Source organism: Pithys albifrons, chromosome 3, assembly GCF_047495875.1.
Source record: "Pithys albifrons albifrons isolate INPA30051 chromosome 3, PitAlb_v1, whole genome shotgun sequence".
NCBI classification, from domain to species: domain Eukaryota; kingdom Metazoa; phylum Chordata; class Aves; order Passeriformes; family Thamnophilidae; genus Pithys; species Pithys albifrons.
The window spans coordinates 68,834,133-68,855,407 of record NC_092460.1 but is presented as its reverse complement, the minus strand read 5'-3'; the positions used below and the strand labels follow the sequence as shown (position 1 = coordinate 68,855,407).

Genomic DNA, 21,275 nt, shown 5'->3' with positions numbered 1-21,275 from the left:
CACAGCATCTCAAAAGATCACCAAATTATCTTTAAGTTTCTTCTTTTTTTCTTTCTTTAAGCTTAAGTTAAATATCATGCTGCAGATTTTAGAAACATACATTACAAGATTAAACTCAAACCTTCATTAACAAATTAATATGGTTCCATATTAATACTACCTTGAACTGGATAGTTTACAAAATAAAATTAATTGGTACAACTCACTGGGACAATCCTAATAGCAAATAGCTGATGAAGACATATGAGATATGACAAGTCTAAATCCAATTCATTAGTCTATCTAATGTACTTCATTATTACTGCCTTCCAAAAAGTTATGCCACTACAATGCACATCCTTAACTTTCTCAATGTTTCTGTAACTCAACAGAGAAATTAAGTTTGTGGTAGAATTGTTTTAATTTAAAATATTTCATTTACAGACAAGAATTTGACATTAAGAGAAGACTTAAACCTCATTTTACTCTCAGTAACAGATAAAAATTGTAGCAATTCAGACAAGGATATAAACTTGTGCAGGTTTTTGTGGTGATCACAACTCCATAGAAGGACTGCGGCATGGCGGCATAGAAGACTGCAAGACAATTAATTAAATAAATGTAATTTTCTTCTCTTCTACACCACTCATTTCACCTAATCATCCCAAGTGTGAGATAAAACAACCTCCTTCCTTTCTCCATATGATGAAACTGAAGTGTGACAAAGAGTCATGCTACCCTTTCAACTGTGAGAAAATAAGTGGAGATGATGGGATGGCAACAGAGTCTTTCTGTTCTTGGCTTTATCTGATTTCATTTACCTAAAAAAAAAGCCTACACTTGTTTTTGATTGGAAAGGGAAACCTATAACAAGTTTTATATTCTAAATATGCATAAACAAAACAAATTAAAAAGAAAAACAAAACCAGCCTTGTTTTAAAACTAGGTTGAGGTTTTAAATTGCCTAATAGATATAAGGGATTTCCATCTTTTAATGTATTTTTCCAGAAACTGGATAAGATTGGACTTCAAATTATCCCCACTAAAAAAAATTGAGTAGTCTAAATTAATCATGTTTGAGATATTTTTCTTCTTCAGATGTTTATGCTGTGGTTTTTTTTCCTGGGATTTTGAATGGAGAGTAACAAGCCATTTGGACAAGATCAAAATAGAAATGTAAATTATTTCCTTACCTGTAATTTTATCTTCTCTATAAGGGTACCTGCTGTTAGTGCAGTACTGATGTGTTTTCTGCCTTTGTCCCAAGCTTCAGAGATTCCTCTGGTGATTTTTCCCCACTTGCTTACCAGCTTCCACTGCTGGCATTTTGAAGTAGTGCACTCACATTTGGCTCCAGGAATACTGCCACAGCTGAGGGAATATAATATAACTAAAAAACAAGTTAGAAAACAGCAGAGCAATATCCAGGCAGGAAAAAAAACAATGAATCATTCATCAGCTTGAAACCCTTTGATCATTTTCCTTTGTCTTTTCATCCATTTAGAATCTCCATACAAAGAAAAGACTTTTCTGTTCTTCGAGAAATTTCAGCCAAAGTAATGGGTGCTGACAGAGTAGTGGGTACCCATTCAGAGAATATAAAATTATTATAAGGAAATCTAATTTTAACTTTCTCTAGTATGAATACCCATCATGCCATCACTCCAATACAGATAAAGAGAAGAAAGGTGGCAGATTTGGAGGATTTCAGAAAAATCCCTGTGGTCTTTTCTCAAATCTTAATAGAACTATGAAAACGGAAGACTCAAGGGCTTTTCCTTTAGAGGCTGTAATAGATAAACAATGAGAAGGATTTCTCATTGCTCAGGAAAATAACATATAAAGTCTGTTTCACTAAGAAGTAGTCAAGATTATGGTTGCTGATTCCCAGGTAATAGTTGTAGTCATCTTGGTCAAAGATGAACAGCCATTACTGCCACTTTAATTAGTAAATGTTTTCTTGCTTGAGCACTATGGAGATATCCACGTGAAAGTTACAACTCTTCTGTACTAGACATCATCTGGATACTGTTTGTGAACTCCATAGTACAAAGAAAAGAAGTATCCTGTCAACCAAAAAAATGAATGCTGGAAATTTAAATAATAATCTGATGCTATTTAGTTTCTTTTTCTTAAAGAACCTGTCCAGTAGTCTTCATACCTGCATCTTCTTATTATCTTCTGACTAGTATGTGGCCCAGACAAGGTAAGTATGAATGAATTGAAGTAGCTAAATGCAATTAGATGTTGGTATTCTAAAATCTCAAGTAATCAAGGAAAGACCAAAAGGCTCTGAAGAGGCTGTTGTCTTCAAATATCAGGAATGTTCAGTACCAATTATGTCCTTTAAAGTTGAGAGAAAGAAAAAGGACTCTCGTAATTTCTTGAATGACCATCCAAAGAGAATTTGGCTTTCCAAGTAATAAGCTTCAAATTTGACAAGGTGTATTCTAGAAGAGTTTCCTCTTCCTTTTTTTGTACTTTGAGAATGATGAAAAATAATTAAATAGCAAATGGAATTGGAATGATGCCTTGAAGTTGATAAATTTGCCTTTTCCAAAGTCACTCTGAAAAGATGACAAGGAGGAAAGATAGAGGGATCTCTAGATTCTAGAAAAACTAATCTTATTTTCCCGTGTATTTGCCTGAATTAGAGACAGCAGAAGAAGAAGTAAAGTCCTTTGGTCTTCCTTTGGCAGGGACATGTTCCTAAGTCACAAAGATGTAGTTCAGGATGAAAAAACAGGTTCTTCTGGCTGGCATCAGTAATACATCTTCTGGTGTTCTTGAACCTGAGGAGACAAAACTGTTTTGGACCTCTTAAAATACATAACTCCATTAAAATTTCCAGATCTTCTATTACTACTGAATGTGAAGATTTATGTTGTCTAGACACAATCCATTGTTTCCTTGAGATCATATCTATCTTCATAGATTGGAAACATACTTGTGTTCAGTCACGCCAATATAATTCTGCGGTTGTGTCATACAAATAAGCCATGTTGAACTGGATATTTTGTAACTTCACCCAGAATCTGCACTTCAGAGCTCTATGATTTTTATCACTGCGATATGGAAGGGAATGACTGAGAGTCAGAACTGTAAGATCTGAGAAAGTATCATCAGTGTATACTAATAATGTAGTAGAAGAAATCTCAGAGTCCATTTTACAGAACATAGAAAGTCCTTTGGAGTCTTTTCTCTGCAGCAATAGTGTCTTTCCTGAAATTTACCTGGTGTTCACCAGGGTTGAAGGAGGAGTAAACTACATGCTATGAAAAAAAAATGAACAATTTTGAAATTCTTATGTAACATCATTCCATGTTGGTCATCTTCTTTATTTAGTCATAGACATCAATCTTCCAGGAAATACCTCATAAAATTATGTTATTTTTGAGAATTGAAAGTATTACCTTTTGAACAATTGGGGGCCACTTTTCCACTGCCTGATGTCAGTTCTCCAACTAAGCAGTGATAGAGTTTGTGAAGCCTGTGCCAAATATCCAGGGAAAGAGGCAAGAATTCTTCCTGCAGCTATTTAGGTAGCAGATAATGTGAGGTTTAGAACACCCTGGTCCCTTTGAGCAGAAATATATCATTTCTGACTTGCAGAACTGATCCAAAGAAGCTGCTACAGATTACAAAGGAGGGTGAGACAAGGAAGAAGCACTAGCTTTAAAGCATGCCAGCATGACTCACACAATACTGGCATATGAATATCCTCTTTCTGTATAGTAATTTCTCAGGTAGTAGACAAAAATTTTTCAAGAAACTTTAAAAGGACTACAGATATTCAGAGAGCCCTTTCTGCACAGCAGTGAATGTCAAAGAGCCTGGCAGAATGAAGCTGCAGATGAGAGGGGAAACATCTTTGATTTCGGTGGCAGGATGCTGAAGAAGTAGAACTTCATGGAGAAGGGAAGAAAACCAGACATTAACACAAAGTGTTAAGAACTCATTCTTATTTTCCATTACAGAGGCAGAAATATTCTTGAGACATGAAGTCAAAGTCTCAAACATGCCAGTAAAAGACAAGGGGGAAAATTAATAAGAAAAAAACCCCACAAATTTAATCTTTTGGGACAAAGGCAGAAAACCTCTTGGCTGGACTGGTGAATTGTAGGATTCACACATGGAAGTAGCATTTGCAAAAATCATATTATTAATTAATGACATGCAATTAAATCTATTTGCCTTTTTCTTTAAATATCACAGAAATATTTTCCCTTGATATCAGAGTAATTCTGTCGACATTCAAGGTCTGCAGATACTAAAATGATGCTTTACAATGGATCCTAGATGTAGTTCTTACCTTAGGAAAAACCATTTCCTGATGAAAGTGTATAAACTACAGCATATATTACTAACATTGCAAGTGCAATGCAGGGATTGCAAAAGATTTAATTTCTCATGATTTGTACAGTGTGTCTGCTCACAAAAATATTAGATTACCCCTTCTGAGTAGCTACAGACAAGACTGTGTATTCACGGGGAGATTTAGCAAGGCAATGTATTATCAGGCTCCCTCTTTTCAAAAGAGCTGTACCTATGAATATCACCTTTAACCCATTTTCTCTTTTGATGTTTCTCACTTTCATTCTTAATTTCAGTACCCATAGGACTCAAAGTCAGAACAGAACTAAACAAAATTTGAGACTCAAAATGTCTTGGAAGTCAAATGCTTGGATTATCCTCAGCTGTCCAGCAAGTTTTACTGATCTTTAGATCTCTGGCTTTGCATATAACATTTCACAACACAACACTTATTCCTATAATTCTTTCTACGAGTCTTTTGTGGGTATTTTTAGAGTATATTTGCTTTGGGGGAAATGACCATGACCTGTCTAGATTTCTGTTACCAACAAACGAACATCATCAAGCTGTAGGCCGAGACTACTGTCAAATGTAGACTTGCAACTTTTCAAAGGCTAAAACTCATCACATGAACATTAAAGAAGCAAATTTGGTGTGTAAAAGCTATTTTTATGTAAATCAGTGAACTGCATAGTCCGAATGTAGATGATTTCTTGTAACGTGTTGGCTGGCACGTTATTTTCATTAAAAGATTAGTGTTTAGGTGCTCTAAAAAAAATATGAAGCTTCAAAATGAAAGAAATCTGATAACAGATCAAAACAGTAATTACTGATTAATAAAAAATCTATCCTGACCTTTGAAAATGCCATCATATTTCCACTACCAACTCATTTGCCCTATGTATTCTTAGAAAATGTGTACATACAACTTACTGCTGTTTTACTGACAGATTAGATACAGTGGGTCTCTGAGTTAGCAATGAGAAACATGCTGCAACAGCTGCAAATTTCTCCTAGTGACAGATTAGCCAAAGGCATGGAAAGAGATACCATAGCAACAAAGAGGCTGTCACAAGTGCAATCACTCTTTTCCATGGGTAATATTTTCCTACAGTCTGTGCACTCACTTGTATTGTAATCATATCATTTTCACAAACCACAAGGTATTGCTGGTCACTGTATATATGTGCATTATTCCTATAAATCTTCATCTGAAATTAGGTAGGAGGTGAGGAGTCTATAGACAGAGGCTCTGAAGCAAGACAGGGAACAGAGCAGTTTTACAGTGACGTGGTCTCTTCATTGATACATACATCTCCCTAAATAGTATTACAGAAAGCAATTCCTGTACCTAACACATGGCAGATGATTGATTCATCGTATAAGTATTTCACATTTCACAGTGGTCAAAACAAAAGGCAAATTGTTTTGTGTGATGTAAGTTAGTAGCAGTTTTATACTGTAAAACATGTCATGTGGGAAATACACTGCCTTACCAGCACTCACTGACCACAACTATCATGCATCCAGCTTCTCAGAAACACTCTGGAATAACACACACATAACATTTATATTATGCATTTCTGCTTTTTCCAATTACATATCATTACTACTGCTGTTCCTGAAAAGCCTGGAGGAGAAAGAGAAACAAAGACATGAGGGAAGAAGCTACCACAATGGTGATATTTCTTTTCATCTTTGACAGAAAAAAAAATACTACTTGTTCCATTTTCTTCCCCTCTGCTGCTGCTTAAAGAAACTATGCATCTGTTCCTCATCTGGAGAAGTACAGATCAACAAATAACATTGCTGTATTGCTAACACTAGGTCAGGGTCATTTCCAGGGATATATTTTATGTCTCTTGTATTATGTTGTCTTACTCAAGCAGCGGTTATGACAGCACTAGTGGTAGTTGAGTCACCATTTAATGCTGCCTTTTGATACTGGGAATCTGAGCAGCCCAATGTAAAACATTACTATGTAAAGGTACCTAACAGAGGTCCTTTCATTCCTTTTGTTGGAAAGGTTATGAACAGCATATTTTGTAAATTGAAACGTAAATAAAATTATGGCCTCTCCTTTCTCCAGCTGTAATTCACCCCAGCATCTGTGAGTGAGAAAGAGGAGAAAGGGTAAAAATATAAGCAGTATTTATAGACAGCAAACAAACTACATTGATTGAGAGCAGTGGAATGCACATACTGAACACAATTTGGCTTCATGTGTAGCCAGCTGGTGTGTTTGGACGATACACTTTCTCTTCTTCCAAGGACATTATTCAATTTTGAGTTTCTTTTACTCTCTGGAAGCCATAATGTAAAATTAGATAAACTGGAATATTACAAATAACTGACTGCAGGGTCTCTCCAATATTGTTTTTAAATGTAGATAAACATTCTCAGTATGGATTTCTCACCATGCTGGCAATATTTCTGTTCATTTCACACTATTCGTCTATCTCTGGTATTGATTTGGAAAGCAGATTCGGATTTGGAATGTAGATAAATATACTCAATATGGATTTATTTTTGGCCCTGTAATATTTCTCTTTTATTTCTCCCTGCTCTTGTAATATTTATTTTATTTTATTGCAGTACTCTATTTCTAACATTAGTTTAGCATACAGTTACATAGTAATATATTAGATATTGATTTCTTTCTGTTCTGCAGTGTGTTTTTCTCCACACATTAAAAATAATAGCCAGTTTTCAGAATGACAGTTGCAGTTCCTTTAGCCCATCTTAAAAGTGTGGGTGCTCAGCTATTCTGGTAGCTAGATGCTCATTTCTAAAGGATAGTTCTTTATGACCTGGCAGAAAATACTTTCATTGTTTATAGGAAAACATTGCTTGCTTTCACTTTCTAGACATTCTCAAAGGTTAATAATCAATTCTTGCTATGTATCTGATTTTTTTTGTTCATTTGTATTATTACTATTAGTGTTTGTATTACACCAACTAGTCAATTCTAAAAGAACATGCACTGTTGTCAACTTTTAGTGAATAGTAGATACTGGACAGGTTGCTCATCATAGTGTGAGTCACTGATGTATCTCATAGCAGTGCATCTCAGAATACAAACATTTCTGAAACTCTGAAATATTATATTGCATTTGATAGTACTCAAAGTCCAAAACTTCCCAAACTGATAAAGAATGAAGGGGGTTTTTATGATCCTCTTCCTACTGAAGACCACATCAAAGAAAGTAAATTCCCTAAGCCAGCTGCTTCCTCCTACACAGCACTAAATGTTAGTGACTAATTTAGTCACCGTAGCTTTCCCCTAGGTTATCTGAGAGACATAAGCACCTCCAGAAGATAATTCATCTGACTTATCTTAGAACAAAATGGATTGTTCTCTGGAATTGAACAATTCTATTCAATACTAGAAAGACAATCTAGACCTTGGGCTAGTTATCTCACTCTAGAGAGTCCTAATCCAAGCAAAGTCCAGTAAATTCCACTCCACATATTTCAACAAGAGTGTTAAACTATGCCTCATTCCACAGGCAGTTCTACCAAATGAAACTAAAAGCTTGAGGACAAGGTACTGTTGCATTACTGTGCAGTGGTTCAAAGCTGCACCAGGGAAGGTTTAGACTGAATATAAGGAAGGTTTTTTACTGAGAGGATGGTCAAACATCAGAACAGGGTTTCTAGAGAGATGGTTGATACCCCAAGCTTGTCAGTGTTTAAGAGGTATTTTGACAATGCCCTTACTGACATTATTTAATTTGGTTAGCCCTGAATTGGTCCAGTAGTTGGATTAAATGATCACTGTAAGTTCTTTTCAATTGAAATAGTCTATTTAATACTATACTTTTTCTCATGAAAAATACCAATGTATATTTCTCTACATCTTCATAAAATATCAGCCCAGGGACACTTTCCCACTGCCAGAAGCAAGCACACACTTCTTTAGTCATGTTGCATCTCCAGGATCTCAAGATGAAACCTGGGATGCACCACTTTACCTTGTTCTTGTGGTCTAGTTTCTGCAGGAAAGACACACATGTTTATGGGCTGCCCAGGAGCTAAAACATACTCCAAGCTAGTCTCAGGGTGGATGTCTGAGGAACAAGGACTGCAAGGAGGCATTGCAACATGCACTTTCATACAGTTTACACTCAGCTTTTGATGCTCTTATATAAAATATGCCTCTATTATAAACATGAGGCAAGGTACTGTTCTTAAAAATACAAGTACAGCCTGGCATCTGGATCTGACCTGGAAAAATCCCTGCCCACAGAGAGAACTCTGATGTGGAATACACTCCATAACTAAGAGAAATATTAAATTCTTTCTCCTCAGCTCTTATGTTACTGCAAAATATCCAGTCTTTGTAAAGGGCTCCTTTGTTTAACACAAACTCATAGCATCTTTTAAATGTCATTGTCAGTTTTATACCTAATACTGCTATATTTTGTAGTTTTCAACTGATGGGAAAATTTGTTTGTTTTAAACAGACATTTTCCTATATTGTAATAAAAAAATGGAAACACAAGCAGGAAAGCTTTTTGAATTAAAATAATTATATTATAAAGATACTGTAAGAACAAAGAGTATTTCAAATGTAAAAAAAAATTAAAAATTGGGGTTTCCCCTTTTTTGAAACACTTTTCTCATCATTTAAAGAGGCAATGTGACAAAAATCTTGTGTTTGTTTATCAAAAATTGAGGATAGCTCACAACAGTCAGTCTGGAGAATGCCCAAATGTGCCTGGTAAAATCTCAGCTATCATTTCATAATTCTTCTAATGTGTTTTTGAATCCTCTTTTGTTGTGGTATAATGTTCAGGAACAAAACCATACATTTCTTTATACAGAGTTAAAAAAACTTCTGGCTTAGCCAAGTTGTCATTGGCTTTTTTCCCTTCCCTTTCTGCAGGCTACATAGACCAAAGTAGTTAACTCTAAATCAGCATAAGTTAACTCAGTACTCAGCTTATTCACACACACTTTCTCCCTTTATTCAGTCCTTTTCTATGGTTAACTCTTAACATCAGCTTTTTCCCACTAATATGCAAACAAGGTGGGAAAATAATACTTGGTTTTGCACTCTGAAGATAACTTTCAAATTAGTTTTCTTAACATCTAAATCCTGATATTGCTAATTTATTATTGATGTGTGACCCTATTCGTTCCCCAGAGCAGAATAAAATGCAAAACCTCAAGTTGTTCACATTTTTAAAAATCATTTAGTTTTCTCCCATTATTAATTTGGCCTTTTTTCCTAATACCGTAACTATAAGGAAGTTGATATCTGTCCTAGTTCAGAAGCAAGCTGGGACCAGTTTATCACTGAGGGGCTGTGACCAAAGCTGAGTATTCTAAACCCTTTACATCATTTCTCATTAACTGCTATCAATGGACCATTTGCAGCAGCTGCCCAGGGCGCACCTGACCCCTCAGGGTGTAAGCTGGATGTTAAAGCCTGTGAGAGAGGAGCTGTGATAACTCTCCTCTGGGAGTCATTAGCACCTCCACACCCAGCCTGAGGTGTCATGTCTGCTAACGGGCCATCAAGGATTTCAAAAACACCCCATGACTCACGGAGTCAGATCACCCATTGGGGAACTCCTGGCCCTGGGGGACGTACTGGGTGTTCCCACCTGAACCTGAAGGTATATAATCCTTGGGTTTAGGGACTTCTGGTACCACTTATTGAATCCAGAGGAGGACCAGAACCTTGACAGGACTGCAAACGTCATCTCCATCAACAGGTTTTTCTTTCCCTTGTTTTTACTTTGGACTCAGGGGAACCACCATGGAGGGTCTCAACACAGGGGCTAATGAACACCATTCTGTTTGTACCCCAGGGAACTTGGTTATACTTCTGGGTTTTGTGGGTTAAAACCAATTTCTTTTTGTATCATTGAATTTATTGTAATATTTTTATTAAATTGTAACTCTGATTTATAATCTCTTTCGAGTTGGGTTCACTTCTCCTGCTGCTGGTTTACCTTTAAGCCAGCACAATATCATAATTTGTTACAATAGTGCGATTAAATATGCTAACAGAGGTAGACAAACAAAATAGCTCCTTCCTCCACTGGTTTTCTCTCTTACATAAAACTTAACTAATAACCACACAAGATGCAGAAATATAAGTGCTGCTTTTCAACTTGGTATCCTGTAGAAGAGTAGCTACTACTTCTGCAGTTAATTGGGGTAGGCTTTTTGCACGTGAAGGAGGCAAACTTAGAAAATGTTTGAAGGTAAATATTGACCTTTTTTTTGGCCTTTCAGGAAAGTCTTCACAAGGCTTTTCTGTAATCTGCTTAAATCACCCAAGCTGTTCAGTTCTTTTTGTTTCTTTATGGTTTTACATTATACACAATAATCCCCTATGGGTTATTTCATTTTTAGTGTGATGGGTTAGATCCATGGCTTCCTTGGTAACTAGGTGTAACTAAGGAAGTGGACATTACAAAGTATTCCACACACGTTTTCCACCTAGCAGAGGAGGAGGGGAGATAGGAAGGAGTTTAATCTTCCTTCTTCCAGCGAGGCTCGGTGGGGGAGCAAGAGGAGCCTGGACGGTTCTTGTTTCTATTGGTTTTCCTAGCCCAGGACATGGTGAGATTGTAGCATTGCCTGTTCTCCTTTCTTGAAGTTTTTATTCTTGTTTGTCTGTTTCATTTGTTTTGGCTTGGGTTTGTCTCCCCTTTTTTCTTGTTAACCATTCCCTCTCACCTTTTCCATTTTTCCCCCTGGGGTGGGGCCCCACATAGTTGTACAAATTGGATATGTGGTTGCAAATGATAGGAAAATATAATTTCTTTATAATTCAGTTGAGTTTCTTCTGAGTTCTTTTCAGGGTTTTTTTTCCCCTTTGCTGGAAAGACTCTGGGAGGAGGGAGGAGGCAGTCCAGGGTTGGTAAAAAAACTAGGCCGACCTGAGACATATAGTCAGAAAATTCTTAAGAAGTTGTGACTCCTTAATACTGGCTCTATGGACATTTAAATACTAAATATTTTGTTAAAATAAATATTAAAAAATAAAGAGATATTTTGAAACCACAGAGCACTTTAGAATTTTTCCTTTCATGTATATAGACCTTAGGGGGCACAGAAAGAGGAGCTACAAAAATATTGTAGTCACTACATGTTAGAGGAAAGTACTTGCTTTTTGATAATAAGCTACTCTCTTAAGAGAAAAAAACACTCACATTTCCAAGGTTTATTTTTCTAGTCATCAGAATGATGTCTGCTAAAATCACAGCTCCCTGCATCTGGAAAGACAGAGACCTTCATTCACCTGCTTCCAGGTTTCAATGACTTTGACTAATTTTTAGTCAGAAGTTTGAATTCAAGTTTGATTTGTCTCAAAACAGCCTTGCAGCTGTGTGGGAAATGAAGGTAGAAGTGGAACAGCATACAACATCTGGACAAACTAAATAGTGGGGGATTTAAGGTGACTAGTAACTTATTTTCAGTGGTGTAAACAGGTTATGGTTATGGTAGCCATTACAGTGTTTATGACAGCAAATCTAAAAAAGGACTGGCTTTTTCAAAGCATCACTTTTGAAGAGGTATGAAATGAGTCCTGAGGATTGCCCTCACCATGGAGGACAAGAAAATTCCAGCTACTGCAAAGAGCCAGACCTACAAGACTACAACAGAGGCACAAGCCCTTGAGGATAACAGCCTTTGGCTTCAGTAGATTCCTAACAGTGGACAAAATTCACAACCTCTATCAATGCAGAAAAACCTCTAGTCTGACAAATGAAGTAGTCTCTTTTAGACAACTCTAATCGATCTTTCTTCCTTTCATGACCTCTGTTTTTCCTACAAGAATTTACTCCAGACCCACTTGTTCACTTACTTCTTGTTAAATACTCTCAATAAATATAAAATGGCATCCATTCAGTAACACTAATAATGTCATATAGTAGTAGCATGGACAAATTTCAAAACAAATACAATTATTTTTCTATTTCTATTACTATTATTAAATTCTATAGAGTTCCATTCAGTTATACATGCACACACATTTTACATTCATATAGTCAGATTGGCATTGGTATGTAAAAAATTAAGTGTGGGCAGCATTCCAGGAAGGTTATCTTCAGAAGAAACACATTTGAAAGTGGATTCAGGAGTGGAATTGTATAACAGACATTTAAGAAGTATCATCCTTCCTTCAAAGAATGTCAAAATGTTTTAGAGATTCATACATACAGAAACTGAGACATATGGAGCTCTCTGTGGAACAGAAGGAATAAAATTCAGTCAGTACATGCTACATTTCCCTACAACCGATGTGTACCAGAAATTTAGTGCTTAGGCAAGGAAGATTTCAATGAAATGACACAGACATTCAAACACCTGGATACAGTAAACACCACACTAGCAAATTATAGCCTGTCACTATGAACAATTACTAAATACTTAAAAAAAACCATCATGTGTATGTGTGGTGTCATGTAGAGGTGAAGGTGTTTATACTAAAACACATGCATGTGTGTCTTCAGAGTGCATTTTAATCTTTTGTATGTTAATGAAGAACTGTGTTGATCTTACTGAGATACAATGCTATAGTTTTTAAGAAGTTTTTGTCTTTAATGCTTATCTGAAGAATTTGTTTGTCTTCTCTTTCTCTTAGCAACTAAAAAGCAGAGATGACAACATGTGTACTTTATTGTCAGGAATTGTATATGATGAACGATAGATGTATTTCCGTTAATAGTAATTTTGAATCAATAGTATAAGACGTTTTAAGAGTTGGACTCGATGATCCTGTGGGTCCCTTCCAACTCAGAATAGTCTGTGATTCTGTGAAATGGAGGAAAAGAACTCACAGGAACTCTGTCAAAATTTTTTGGTAAATCTCAGTCATACAATAACCAGAACATCGTACTGTAATGACACACAAATGCTTACCATACTCATCAGTTCCTATGTACAAACATGGTAATCCCATGTTATTGGTAAAAACGCACTTGACAGATATCCTGTAAATAAAGAGCTTAGCAAGGTGTGCAGATTTTGTGCAAGTGGTTGCGGAAAGAAATGCATATTAGATTATAATATATTTGATCATTACTGTTAGTTGAAGGAATCAACTCTACTATCTCCAGTGCTTACCTGAGAAGGTCTGGCACACTGCTTACTATGTTCAAGTAATTGAAAAGTATGATGAGAATAGTGTGCAGGACCAGGAAGTCGAATCCCAGTATGACTCTCTTCCCGTGCTTCCTTTAGTCTTCTTTCTTCAGGTCTTCTACATGCACCTAATTTCCTGTGCACTTTTTTTTTTTTACTTGTTGGTAACATGTCAGGTTGGTATCATACCTACCCTAGTTGTTTTCACTTTATTCCCAGAGGAACAGCTCCACCCCTTACGATCTGGAAGAACTTTACATTCCTCCCCTTCAAGACATGGTTGCATGTGGCACCACCATTTCTGCTCCACTATTGAAGCTACAAGAGAGGAAAACAAACATATTTGCTTGTTGTTGAAATGGACATTTTAATAAGGCATTATGTTGCAACACATCTTTTTTTTCCAGGAAAATATTGGAAATATATTGAGTGACAGCAACCTCAGAACCTTAATAAGAAAATAGGTTTCAATTGGCAAAAGGTCATATATGCTTCAAAGTCAATCTCTTCACTTCATTTCATTCCAAACTCATTTTTTCTTGCTCAGCCAGTTTTTGAAGTGATAAGTAGAATCTCTTCTTTTGCCTGGTCTAATATATAGTCTAGCATAGCCTTATTAAATTTATTCCCCAATGATGACATATTTACAGCCTCTCTGACAGCTAACAACGTATCAACTGTAAAGAGATCGTGTAAAGGGTGAATCCTGCTACCCCTTCAAAGAAAGTGATGTGAAAAATCAGCTTGTGTTTTCACAAATAAAACATATGAACTTATAGCAGAATTTTTTAAAAAGATACTAATATTGCACTGTGAATAGAAATAATGTTGGTCTAAAAAGACTAAAACCAAGAAAAAACTGCGTTCTGTTTCTTTGCTTGGTTTTTTCCTTTATGATAAATGTATAAATCAGATGTAAGACTGTAGCACATAAAAATTATATGCTCATGTCAATTTTGCATAAATACCTTTAATTAAGTGAATTGCATGCACCTCCAAGGGTTCTCTGTTAGTTAGATCAAATTTCGCCCCTCAAGAGGTCTCTTACACTGGGATCTGATAATTTTGCTTAGCATTTCCACAGAGCAATAGCAAATACTTAATTTTTCCCACCTTTCTCCCATTCACCTTGGACATTCCCTTCAAAATGCAGAAGCTGTCCTACTCTTATTTTAAATAGGTAACTGTAATGGATGGCTAACATTGATGATGTTAAGCCAGCAAAAACTCCAAGGAGTGCAAAGAAAGGAAGCAATAGAAGTAGTCGCACCATCAACACAAGAAGGAGCTGCCCGGGTGGTACCTGCTACCTGCCCAGGGAAGCAGGAGCACTTCACCGTCTGGGATCTTTCTTCTATCTTGTTCTTATTGCAACATCTGTGAAGTGCCACCACTTCACAGGTCCCAGTTTTAACATGGTGAGCTGTGGAAATAAGAAGATGAGCAACTTGATAACTTTGCATGGTAGTATCATACTGTTTGGTTTGTTGTCTTGTTTGGGTTTTTTTAATTAGAAATGAATTAAACTTGGTTCTGTAAGGCAATCTGCCATGTATGAAACAAGAATTACAATGGTACTAACACTAGAATGTAAAGCTGATCTCTTTTCCAAATGTAGTATAACTGTCTCAGGGAGAAAACACTGGCTGAAGAACAGTTGGACAAGACTGCATATGGGACAGTTCCAGTGAATGGACAAACAGAAACATAAAACTAACCTAGAAACTAGGTTACTTTCTTGACTCCCATGAACAACTGTGTATCTCTACTTTCTGGTTGTTTTTTTTTTCTTTTTCCCTAAGGAAGAAACTTTGAAATGAAAGTGTATCAATGCTAAAGTACCATACATGTATATGTTTTCAGAATCTATGTCTCCAGGCTTTATGTCCAGAACAGATACGGTATTCCAAAACCTTCCTACAGGTGGACAGAGAACAATTGGCAGGATACAAGGACAGCTCTCAAACAAAACCCAGAAATAAAATCTACTAAGGATTTACATTTTATATCTTTCTGTCTGTCACTGCAAAGTCTGGTAACATGGGGAACCAAATTTTTCGAACAATTTTTTTTCCGACAATTTTCATTTTGCCGTCTGTACCCATAGCTCCCATTCAAGCTGCTCTAACTGATCACCACCATGCCACTAGAGTCCTATGAGAGGACCAGTTTGGTAAGAGAGCAACCAAATTACCCTTTCCGGTTCAGCAGCCAGTTACCAAAAGACTTGGAGTTCAGAAAAAGTAATTTTTAACTGAACTTTCAGTGGTTACTGATACAAGACCAAATATTTGTGGCAATAGTTCATTCCCATCAGAAGAAAGAGAGAAAGAAATCTGAACTTTTAGCTGGTAATGACCTACAACTTTGTGTGGGGAGGAACACTAATTATGTGAAAAAGTATGCATATTAACATTACCCCTAAATCTCTCTTTCTGCCACTATTTAACTTTTTATATGATCTATGCAAAGCATATGTGCTAAATGCTTCAGCTACTTTTTATATATTCCTAATGTAAAACAATGAACAAGATCTTCCAGAAGGGGAAAGTTCTACTAACAGGCTTTCAGGACCCCAACATTGATCTCTGGATCCACTCAGTTGTTACTGCAGAGTATCAGCTCCTAAAGAGCTGAGAAAGGAAAACAAACTTGATGTAAGCTGTGGACCCCAAGAATGTTCCTAGAGGCAAAAGCCACAGACAGCAATTAGACTCCATGTCTTCATCAACAAAACATAAACCACTAAACATCTCATTCAGGGAATAATGCATTTTTCAGTATAACAAATTCCAAAGAACAGTCTGTGGGTTTGTTGCCACTCAATGTGTTGTATTATGTCAGGTTTGATTATACTCCACCATATCATGCTGTGCTATGGCTACACTGATATAACACAGTGCAAACAATTAACCCATGACCCATCATATTTTCATATGCTGGAATGCTACATTTAAATCAAAAATTTAAGAGGAAAGAAAATATTTTTATATACAAAAACTGGTTTTCTTTGCTTTCTGACTATAATATTTAATTCAATAGAGGACAAGAAAAGCAATTCATACTACGTGCCTGAAGTTTCCAATCTCTGATATTTTCATACCATTGATGATGAGCAAATATTTTTACTGCTACTAGCACAGGCTGCTGCAAAAATTACTTTTAATTATTTTCCAAAAAATTCCATGGGTATATATGAAGAGCAATTTAAAAAAATACTTTTTTTTTCCTCAGTAAAACATTTGAAAGGTTTTTTATCTGTGAATAGGGAAAAAAATATTCTAGGATATATTGAGAATATATAATATATAGTAGAACAAACACATGTTGCTTTTGTAAGTTCCCACTAATTTTTATTTTGATAGGCAATTACACATCTTATATCCACTCATGCTAACACAAATTCACCATTTTGTATTTATAAACAGTACATAAAAAAACCCCAAACACTGAATCTACAAACAGAAATAAACTTAATTGTAGAATGAGAATTTCATACCATTTAATTCTTCACTATCTTAGTTTTGATTTGTATTCTCTATACCACAGTTACTGAAATTTTGTCTCCTTGCTCTCTTATTCCATATCTTTACGCTGCTCTCCTAGGTCTACAGAAATGCCATAATATAACTGCTAAGAGAAAATAAAGTATGCCAATAGCCATTGAGAATGAAAGCCAGTTATAAGAGTTGTTGTAAAACTCTATGAGGGAAATATTAATACTAGAACAAAAGTTTTGAAAGCCTCCTTTGTAGTAATTAGGAGGAGAAAATCAGGCATTGTAATACTTTTATGGAAAAAGAGTGTAACTAAATGAAACAGTCACATTCAGGTACAATACAGAAAAGCACGCACTTCAAAGGGTGAAAAGATATTTGAAAAATAGAAGAGAATTAAAAAAATCATATACTATTGATAGAATTTGGGAAATATTTAGTAAAACTACTTTGACATTTTATGGTATAAACCATGATATCCTAGAAAACTATCCAAAGATATTTCAAATACTGAAAAATCTTAGCCAACCATTCTCTAGTTTCTATTTACGATCTAGAGTATGTAATGAATATTCCTTGAAAGGAAATGTAAGGATTTCAGCTTGTTATGCTATCAAAAAATTAAGTTCCACTGCAGTAAGTACAGTATCTGTCACATTCATGTGAAATTAAAACTTCTATTCAATAGATAAAGGATTTCCCAAAACCTTATACAAATTAACCTCATTAAGCCAGTGAACCGTTCCACGAAAGGAGGATAGTATTTTGGGAGATCCACATTTTGGTTTTGTTTCTTTTTCTTCTAGAACAGACTTCAAAAATTGTTTGAGGAACCAAATGTAATTTCTGGAATCCTACAGAAATTAGTTATTCAAAACCACTGCAAACACTTAATCCATTTTAATGGAAGTTGTCCTTCCTATAATCAGTGTGAAGGACTGAAAAAAGAGACTCAGAGATCTCTATGTGCAAAATTTTCCTGATGATTGTACATAGCATAACATGCATATAAATTGTATTCAAGAGGATGTAACACGGTATTATGAGAGTGGGACTTGGAAAACAGGCATAACTATATCTCACCCATTAATGGAATATGCTATAATTAACCTGCCATTTTTACAGCTTTTTTCATGTAGCAAAATCGTTAATAGCTATCTCATAAATCAGTATGATATTGGCAGAACAAAAACTTAAGTGGTCATTATGATGTTCCTGGGAAAAGTAAAGCTAAGCAATTATCATTCCTCAGTTTACATAAAACTGTTCTTGCTCCTTCATGGCAATTTTAAATTCCTTTCCTCCAAGTGAATAAAATTTCAGTCATGTTTGCACAGGGCATCTCGCACCAAGTTCTGGCCCTTACTCCTATACTTCTGTGGGAAGATTGCTCCAGGCAATAAGGGAAGTTTCTATGCAAGACTATTATTTTGTAACTCACAAATATGAATATAAGGTATTTAGTGTAGATGCAGTGTTATATACTAACCTAGAATTAAATCAAGAAAAGTCTTCTGAATACCAGTATTCATTTTGATCACCATTTCCTAGCCTCAGCAGTCATGCATTAACACATTCACTGGTCATTAACAAGGAGGAAGAAATCATGTTGCCATGGATCAGATGAAATAAAGTCACAGGCTGTTTCTGTCCTCAGGTTCCCCATCATTGCAGTAGCCACAACAAGGGCAAACAATATCATAAAGGCTCAATTATCAAAGACACTGGCACAGCTGGTGATACAAGTAAACCCATCGAATGATTAACAGCTACTGGAACAAAAAGAAGATCCCTTGTCTCTTATTCTGGACCTTTCATCCCTTGCTTGCATGAATATTTTCTTTTGATGGTAAAGATGGCATGCCAGGGATTTAGACTGGCAGGAAAATATTTTTGGTAGTGTTAGTTCTCTACAAGTTTAGCTCATACAACTGGGTGCAGAGACCAGTGAGAAGCAGCTTCAGCCATAGGGAAGCAGCAGGAGAGAGCAGCCATGAAAACATGATTAACTCCTGTAGAAATCAGTTCCTATAACAGCTTAAAAAAATAGAGCTCTGCACTCTTAATGAAATAAATGTGTCTTATTTTGTTCTATTTTACGTAATTCCTCTGAGGTCACAAAGACTATGTAAAATGTGCAAAGTTTTGTGTGCTTGTGTCTGTATGGTTTTTAAAACTTTTCACAAAACCAAAGCTATAGTACAAACAAGATGGAACAAATCAATAAATAGAAGAGTAGAAATTACACTTTGCCATGAATTTCAACCCATATTATGTCTAATATTTTATGAACTTTGGCCTTTTGATCATCTTGGCTAAGACCAGGAAGATGTCCCATATGAAACGCTATAGTGAACCAGAGTAGGTATGTAAGCAGTCTTTATTTATGTAAACCTCTGATTACTATCTGCTATCGGTTGTTCAAACTGACAGTGAAGAAATAACAAAGAGAAATACAAAGGCAATCAAAAAGATTTCAGAGCCCTGGGGCGATTGGTAGAGGGATCAGTAGCACAGGTAGGAATTTTCTCAATCATTCTGTTAAGAAGGAATAATGTTGATAGGACTAGGCAGATCCATCAGGTAAATGAGTGGCTCCAAGGCTGGTGTAATTAGAATTTTTGGGGGGTTGACCCAACAAGTGGTCTACTGACACCTGATGGAATGCTTCTATCTCAGAGGGAAAAAGAGTTCTAGTACAGGAACTAGCGGGGTTCCTTGGTAGAGCTTTAAACTAGATCAGAAGAGGGAAAGGGACAAAATCAGGCTTGCCAGTGATGCACAATGTGATGGTGTGCCAAAAGTTGAGGAAACAAGCAGTCAAGGACTGTTCAATGAGATCCCTTAACCAGCTTCACAAGTGGTTGGCTACAGTGTAACACACCTGAAATGTTTCTACACCAATGCACTCAGCATGGCCAAAAAACAAAAGGAGTCCAAAGCTTTGGCCTTGTCCCAGAGATTTGACATCATTGGCCTAAGAGGAACCTGGTGGGATGAGACCTGTGACTGGAGTGCCCTGTTGGATGGTTACAGTCTCTTCAGGAGAGACAGACAAGGCAGAAGAGGCAGAGGGGTGGCATTGTATGTAACAGAAGGGTTAGAATGTATGGAGCTCACAGTTGGCAATGGCACAGTTGAGAGCCTCTGGGGAAGAATGGAGACAAACAAATAATGTGGATGTCACTGTGGGAGTCTACTATAGACCTTCCAGCCAGGACAATGACCCCAACAAAATATTCTTTGAGGAACTAAGGGACACTTCCAAATCAACTGCCCTTGTCCTTATGAGGGATTTCAACTTGCCAGAAATTAACTGGGTACAACCTGGGCCAGAAGACTCCTAAAAAAACCTGGATGACAACATTATAGAACAGGTCCTAAGGGACATGACTCAGAAAGATGCCCTCCTGTATCTGCTGTTTGTCAACAGAGCAGATCTCATGAGCAAAGTGGAGATGGTGGTCATCTTGGCCACAGTGACCATGAAGTGAATGAGTTCAAAATCTCTGTTGACAGGAGGAAAAGTATAAGCAAAACCTCAACTCTGAACATGAGGAGAATAGACTTCAGGCTGCTCAGGGAATTAGCGAGTAAGGACTCCTGGGAAAACACTTTTGCAGGTGCTGGGATTAGTCAGAGCAGGTCACTTTTCAATCACCTCCTAGGGGCAGAGGAGCAGGCAATTCCCAAATAGAACTCAAGCAGGTGAGGCAGAAGGCCAGCTTGTCTGAGCAGGAAACTTCTCTTGGAGATAAGGCACAAAAAGAAGGTGTATGCCCAGTGGAAGCAAGGTCAAGAGACATGGGAAGACTTCAGAGATGTTTCTTGCAGCTGTAGGGAGAAAATTCATGCAGCCAAAGCTCAGCTGGAGTTGAAGCTGTCCAGAAATGCAAAGGACAATAAAAAGAGGTTTTTAAAAATATATTAATGGCAATAGGCAGTGTAGAAATATCATTGACTTGTTACAGGATGAGGATGGTCACCTCACAAACAGGGACAGAGACAAAGCAGAGGTGTATAATGCTTTCTTTGTCTCTTACTTCAATGGGTGATGGACCAAGGAGGCCTCAGTGCTCTGAGCTGGAGCACCATGACTGTGAGAATGATGAACTTCCAGCCAACCCTGAAATTGTGTGGAATCTGCTGCTCCAGCTGGATCACTACAAATCTATGGGGCCTGATAGGATTCATCCCAGAAACCTCAAAGAGCAGGCAATGTCATTTCAAAACCTCACTTGATGATTTTTGAGCACTCTTGAGAATCCAGAGAGGTCCCAACTGACTGGAAGTGGGCCAGTGTTGCCCCAGTTTTTAAGAAGGTCAGGAAGGAGGACCCTGGGAACTGCAAGTCTCACTTCAGTGCCAAGTAAAATT

The 21,275-nt window shown here is 36.7% G+C and overlaps 1 protein-coding gene across 3 annotated transcripts in view; it reads right to left on the bottom strand.

Moving 5' to 3' along the window:
* The window catches only part of TAFA2 (TAFA chemokine like family member 2), a 187,102-nt gene that overhangs the window by 9,833 nt on the left and 155,994 nt on the right, over window positions 1-21,275 (bottom strand). For 2 of the 3 annotated variants that reach the window (XR_011697270.1, XR_011697271.1), the window contains exons 3-4: window positions 14,672-14,824; window positions 13,595-13,719 (exon numbers count right to left, since the gene is read on the bottom strand). Coding sequence is in view for 1 of the 3 variants with exons in the window: in XM_071549978.1 (XP_071406079.1) it covers window positions 6,390-6,401; window positions 13,595-13,719; window positions 14,672-14,824 (290 nt within the window). In the remaining 2 variants the exon portion in view is untranslated. Of the gene's footprint in view, window positions 1-6,337; window positions 6,402-13,594; window positions 13,720-14,671; window positions 14,825-21,275 lie in introns of those variants that run through there. The other variant, XM_071549978.1, reaches the window with a different exon arrangement.